Source organism: Hyalella azteca, unplaced genomic scaffold, assembly GCF_000764305.2.
Source record: "Hyalella azteca isolate HAZT.00-mixed unplaced genomic scaffold, Hazt_2.0.2 contig17170, whole genome shotgun sequence".
Taxonomy (NCBI): Eukaryota; Metazoa; Arthropoda; class Malacostraca; order Amphipoda; family Hyalellidae; genus Hyalella; species Hyalella azteca.
In genome coordinates, this window is record NW_025946963.1 from 12,072 (window position 1) to 19,420 (window position 7,349).

The 7,349-nt window shown below is 40.0% G+C and overlaps 1 protein-coding gene across 1 annotated transcript; it reads left to right on the top strand.

The window, feature by feature from the left end:
- Nucleotides 1–949: 949 nt before the first annotated feature.
- LOC108674999 (cytochrome P450 2L1) lies at nt 950–6,853 on the top strand (the record flags this gene model as incomplete). Its single annotated transcript, XM_018162988.2, has 9 exons — nt 950–1,216; nt 1,497–1,596; nt 1,957–2,090; nt 2,638–2,907; nt 3,321–3,523; nt 4,263–4,380; nt 4,899–5,002; nt 6,493–6,569; nt 6,736–6,853. Coding segments are annotated over exons 1-9 (1,206 nt in total), but the record flags the coding sequence as incomplete, so codon positions are not given.
- Between the last annotated feature and the right edge of the window lie 496 nt (nt 6,854–7,349).

Here is a 7,349-nt window from a genome sequence, read left to right on the forward strand (position 1 = left end):
TCAGTATTATTTTTGCTCTTGGAATATGCATGTAAGCTCTGCTGATCCCCAGCACGAGCGTTGTTTCCATTTACGGTGCTTATGCATGGAGCGAGTAGTCGAGTTGACAACTCGTATTCCCAGTTTTGCCGGCTGAGAGCCTATACACGAGGAGAGTGTTTTCGGTACTACAGTGCGCCAGTGCAACGCTTGGAGTTGTCGCGTAAGGTGTGTGCATGGTGGAAGCAAGCGAGAGCGATACAGCTGTGCACATAATAACGGCAAAGGCGCAAGCAAGAGAGAGCGACACAATTATGTACACTACAGCGGCCAAGGCAATACTGGCTACTGCCTATTATACTGGGCTTATCTCTTTCGACTCTGTCGACTGGCTCAGAAGTCAGAACAACCTGCTGAAGTGTTGGGTGCAATCATTGCAATGCACCAGCTAGTCACCTGACTCACCTCCGAAGACGTTAATCATCATAAATATTTTGAGTCGACTCGAATAATCGACGCGACTACTCGCTTCGTGTATAAGCACCGTTTCTGAATAGAGTAAGCTAATGTCATTTTTGCTTTGTGTTGTACTGGCTTAACATATCACATCAAAAAAATATAACTCAGTACTCACAGCAGTGAGTGACAGATCGCATTTTCTCGTCGACGAAAACTTAAGGTCACGGACGGACGGACATGGCGAGCACAATAGTACACTTTTTCCATAAATGAGAAAATGCGCTAGAAATCGGAGTATAGTTCCAAAATGGATCCAAAGTACATTTCACATATTTTCAGGATGAACTTTTTTCTGCTTCCTGATGGCGAGTTTGCATTTCGAGCGATGAGCCATGCCTAACATAACCTGACATATCTACATGATATTGAATACGTCTTCAAAATTTACCAGATCGATTCATTCTAGCCATTTTTTGAGATTGAAAGACTGATGACTGATCAAATTTTTATCTTTGAACTTTTCCTTAGTGTCTTGTGCACGCAAAAATTTGTTGCGAAGTAAGTATATCAGAGATCTTAAAATAATTTTGTGTTACTAGCTTAGCTGTGTTATCGCTTTTTTCCATAGAATTGAGTAATACTTTTGGTAGTAGCAGCAGCAGATAAAAGCTGTAACGAACGTCCGCACTCAGCAACATGTTCCTGGAAATCATACTTTTTCTTGCCCTTCTGGCTCTGCTGACAATATCTTCATGGAAGCCGGCGCGGATGCCACCGGGTAAGTGAAATATCCTCACGCCAATAAAACCAGTAGTAATCCAATAGTAAATCTGACAGTACCAGCTAAGAGATTAGTGTCCAAATGATCATAAAGAACCATGTTTGAAAGGAATTGATGAAATCTATAAATACGTATTATCTGCCTGAACTTACTTAAGCAGTGGCTCCTCATTTTTTTATGTTCATATCATCCAATGTTAGTATTGGTATTCGATGATCCTTTCAATTATTCACAAAAGCAGAGCAATTGGTGTAATTTACACTGGATCCTCTAACAGGAACGTTCTGCTGGCCGATTTTAGGAGAGTTGCCGCCACGTTCAATTCCCATCACCGAATATCTGAAAAACCTCAAGCAGAAGCGAGGGCCCATTTTCACGTGAGTCCAATATTTTGAAAAAGCTTAAATAGGTAGATGTTTAACTTCAAAGCAACATAACTATAATTTCCCTCTATTCCTCTAATTTTTTTTCTTGCATCCACGTGCTCCTAATCCTCAAACAGCATGACGCATGCACGATTGTAGATAAGATGAACGCAAAGCTTTAGAGTTTCAATTATTATCTTCACGACTTCAGATTCAACTTCAATTCATTAGTTTACTTATTGTTTTCAATGTCAGTGGATTATTATCCATTTCAACGGCAATATCGTTAAAGGCGGCATCGATGTCGGGAACTAACCATGAAGATGTGACTTCTCCATATTGTAGCTGATGGTTTTAAATGTCGCTCGCTAGGACGAAATGGGGTTCGCATCGCATCGTGGTCGTCACCGACTACAACCTCATCAAGAAAGCGTTCAACCATCCCGATATACAGGGACGTCCGGGATTCTTTTCATTAGAATTATTAAATAACTGCAAAAATGCTGGTGAGTTATTGTGTATCTAAAATAGAGTAGCTTTTCGGGTTCGTTATAGATCAAATTGAGTTTAGGCGATTTTATAGACAATACGTTCTTGATAGATGTTGCCGCCCTTCAGATCTTTTGTATTGGCAGAATTATTCTGCGAATAACTTAGTTAAAGTGAGCAGTACTTGAAATAGAGCACATGGCACCCTGAACGATCGTTGAAAACAAAAAGTAGCCTATCGTATCGTTTCAAAGTTACTGAACACTAATGATCATGCTGAATACAATGAAGCCTACAATCCACCGAATTATTTACAACAATGATAACTTTCTTTCGACCAATTTTTGGCTCAAAAAGCCCAGCTTTCTTTCCAGTGAAAAAATACAAAAAACTAGGCTTATTGCTTATTAATTTAGAAATTAATCAGGCTTATAAATCGAGTTGTTGAGTTCATATATACAGTGAATAAGAATTTATAGGTCAATCAATTCATTGATTTTGTATACTATTGATGGCGTTTCAACTCTTACCGGTCACTGTTTTTGTTTCTGGTTTAATCAACAGCTATGGTTCAGTGTGGGCCAGGAACCGGCGATTCACGTTTTTTTTTAGGTGTAATACACAGCCATGGTTCAGTGTGGACCGAGAACCGGCGATTCCTGTTGCGCCACTTGCGTGATCTCGGTATGGGCAAAACAGCGCTCGAAGGCTCCATTCAACAAGAGGCCGAGATGCTGGTGGATCACTTGGATAAAAACTGTGTCGGCAAGCCTGCCGCCATGAATCACTCCATCAACTGTGCTGTGCTTAACGTCATCTGGCAAATGCTCGCGAGTAAAATCTAGTTTTGAAACGATTAGATTAGAGGTTTTTTCAACTACTTAATTACTGTTTTCAAAATTTCCCTACACATGTAGAAAGAAAATTATTTGTTCAGGATTTACCGATGTTAATTTTTTCATACCTATAGTACTGACTTGACTATTGCTAGAGAATACATTTTTCCTACATGAACGGTTGAAATGAAAACCAGTAACAATTTTCCTAGAAGCAAAGCCATGTTGGTTTTACCGTATATTCAAATGTATTTTACTTCAACTCATTTTTATGAACTTTTTACTGTTGCTCTTCGGTAATTATCGAATTATCAACATAATAAAGACGACGTCTTGCAGTAACTTATGTCAAAGTTCTAAACTATTGGTAATGGCTTGTGCCACCCTAAGTAAATATACTCTCGGTCCCAGGCAAGAGATACGACATCAAGGATAAGATGATGCATCGTTACATTGCTCTGATTGACGAAGATATGAACATCATACAAGGAATCTTGTTTATCATCGACGTTTTCCCTTGGCTGGCAAAAGTGCTTCCCTCGTTTATAATGAATAAAGTTTTCAAAGTTGATGTCCTCTACAGAAATCGAGATGAGGCCCAATCAATGTTCAAGGTGAGTGTTCCTCATTCGTCACGTCTTCATCTACTCATTACTCATTGTTATTAATGTTCGTATAAAACGTTATCGTGGAATTTCCGCAAGGTGCCTGAAGATCTTGACAGAATTAGTTAACGACGATACCAGACCCATGAGGACTAAACTGGTATTTAGGAAAAACAAAATCAGGTAAAGATATTACCAGTATATTACTTGGAAGTCTGAACTACTAGTTATAGAGTGTGAAATATGTTCCATGTACTGGTATTCGGCGCATAACTCGCATAACACTAGCGCATAACTCATAAGAATCGAGCATAACTTTTATCACGAAACAAAAATTTCGATGAGATATTATTTGGTATTTCCAGTATTTTTTTTTTTATTTTCTCTCCTCGGGAATGCATCGGTTAGTGCCAAACGAATTACCTATGTATAACGTTACAAGATTTTAGTGTAACGAATGTGACGGGTATCATGCATCGACGGTAATAGCGCGATAATGTCCCATATACTTGATGATCTTTACTGTCAGTGACGGTAACAAAAAATATTAAAACCAAAATTTTGCCGTTTGATGAATATTTAAAATATAAGTTACTATGACATACCTGCACCTTGAAGAGATAATTTTCTTTACAATTATACGTATATCTCTCGATGGCAAGGTGTGACCATATTAATACGAACTTCTCTCATTCATATAAATGAATTTACATATGCTCGTCATGAATAATTTAACTCTCGCTCCCAGCAAGTAATTGACGATCACATGGCGACCCTTGACCCCAACAACCCTCGTGACGTCATCGACCAGCTGCTGCTGGAGCGCGCCCACAGAGACGCCCCTGACTACCTCACTCCTGAAGACGGTAACGGGTGTTATATTTATCTAGTTGAGACTAATAATAATAACAATTTACAAAATCATTAGGAATTGAATGAGATGATTATATCCCATACATCGCTTGAAGGCCTAGCAACAGGACTATGAGTGATTTGTAGGAACAAACTTGTCAATAAATTATTACTCATAGTTTTACTAACCTAAATAACAGGTGAAAATCATCGATCTAGTTCTGTTTCTGTCGAGGTAAGGAAACTAGTGCGCTGATATGACTACGATACTTGAACCCTTTGTGTACAAGTACATTTAGCATCGTCAATGCTATTCGTACATAAAGGCCTATGACTGAAAGGTCCGTTATTACACAAAATGTTAAATGCTACGTGAATATATATGAGCGGATTGAAGAAGTCTCGAAATTTAACTAGCGAAAATCTTCCTTCGCGCTCTCCAGCATCAGATTAAGTACAGCGATGTTTTATTGATGCAATAATTGTATTGTTGACCAACTGATAAATTATTCTTGTATCGTTCCACGGGCAGAAGTGGACGTATTGGCCATAATTAGTGACAGTTTCGCTGCTGGCTCTGAGACCACCTCATCTACTCTGCGTTGGATGATACTTTACATGGCTATCAACCCTGAGGTAAGCCTTTCTGATATTAAAGTTTAACGCAGTAGTTGAGAACCTGTTTCATCACTGTAGATGACTGCCTCACTGCTGGGTTAAAGCGTGCATATCCTGAGTACCAGATTGTCACTGCTGTTATGAGGCAATTCCTCAGATCATCCATTAGTGATGCTAGAGGTGGCACATAAATCTTTGCTAAATACCAAAAAAATCACACACATCGGTTTAGGAACGGTATAATAACCCTTGTCAAGTGATGAGAGGTGTGGCCGGGTGCTACGTCATCTTTCTCGAATTTTGAAAATTCTCATTTATGCTATGCAGTGCTGCCCCGCTTCGAGGCGTTGAGCCGGCGAAGGTACTACTGTCTCGAGATCAACTCTTGAACACCTATCAATGCTCCCGGAATCCCACTGCAAAATGCTGACATGACTCAAGCCCAAGTTTTTCGGACATCGCCTAGTCGTGACTGGCTTCACCCAGTATACTGCGTAGGACCGTGTTGAACTAAGGAAACGTTAGCAAATTCTGGCGGGGCTCATTGCATTACATTTCATAGATTTTAAGATAACCCCCTGTGTGGTTAGTGCCCCCAGGGTGAGGGTTGTGGTTAGTGCCACCAGGTGAGTGGATAGTGCCCCCAGGTGAGTGGTTAGCGCCCCCCAGGTGAATGGTTAGTGTCCCCAGGGCTTCTGCCCTGGAGTGGGACTCTGCCCTGGCATGGGGCTCTCCACCCTGGTGTTGTATCCACTTTAGCGGCCCAATTTTGTAGCTTTTCGGCCGTCGGGAAATATTGGACAACTCTTCAGAACAACCAAATCCGTAGCTGAGAAGCAAATTCCTTCAAATTTCTTAGACTGTCCTGCCATGGAGCCGCATTGAACAAGTGTTCAGAGGCTCTCATAAACTTCAATTATAAAATTGCAACTCTTAAAGCAGCGCTCGTCAACGAAACCATAGACCATGAGGCAAACTATAGCCACTTCACTATGCCATTAAACAGGTCGCAAACTGGCTGACAACTGGGTTTCGACTGACCCATGCCACAGTCGGGCCATACTGTACCCAACTTCTTTTCAGTACCGTCTAGAATTTGATTCACAACCTGTACATCCGGAATTTTTGGTAAGACAACAACGCAAGGACATGTCATTTTGTCTAATCCGACTGATCCACTGGTCACGTATTCTAATATGTAAAAATTCTACTCAATGCCATTGGGACACATGGTTTCGTAACTTTGGTGTTCTCTCCTCCCCACTATACGTTGTTGGTGAATTCAGCTCTAATGACAACATATGGATGATTTTTTAAATCAAAATATTCTTTTTGATACATCCGGTTGTATGATTTTCTGTATGTCATAAATCATAAATTAGCATAAACGCCTATTTGACACCCTGAAACTGAGGCGCGTGGGGAATGAAATAATCTAAATTGGCGAGTTATTAAGTGCTTATAAAATTTCAGATGCATGTATATTATTGCTCTTATATTTTTCTCAGATCCAAGCAAAAGTTCATAAACGTTTGGACGAGGTTGTTCCTAATGATCGTCTGCCATCACTCAACGACAGAAATCAGTCAGTACAGTTATATAATATTATTATATTGTGATTGAAATAAAAAAATAATTCATCGTTCTGTGAGCTCTGTGAAACATTACTTCCCAATATCATAGTAGTAACCCATACCGTGTTGAAATCATGATATTACGTTATTGATAAAGTTACAGTTTGGGGCCCACAGACTGCAGTACGTGGACGCCATGTTGCTGGAGGTCATGAGGCTGAGCTCATTCGTGCCCATCGGCATGCTGCATACGGCCACCGCTGAAGTCACCTTCGAGGGCTATGACATACCGAAAGTAAACCTAATATAAAACTTTGTTTTGACTGGTTTCGGCAATGGTACATGAATATTAACTGAATTTTGGTAAAATACAGTATTACCACCGATTAAATCAGTGGTTCCCAAACTTTTTCAGGCTGGCGCCCCCCTTTGGCTCCCTATTGTACTTCTAGCGCCCCCCACAGACACATTTAAAAACATACGCCTCTTTCTTGAAATTTATTACGCTGCAATTTTAATAGATAAATGTTAAACATAAATGTGTATTTCACAAATAGGACCCAATTTAGTGAACCAATATGTTTTTAAGCTGTTTTAACTGTTTCAGCACTAGAAACCTAGGACGTCTCGGGCAAATTCACGGCCGGACTCGTGGCCAGTCGCACGACCAATCTCCAAATTCAATTATCAAGTAATATCTCCCAAACTAATGAACGCAGCTCAAGGAAACTTTGAACATATATTCATCAGAATCTAACGTTGATTTTTAGCTCGTAAAAATTTTTAAATTT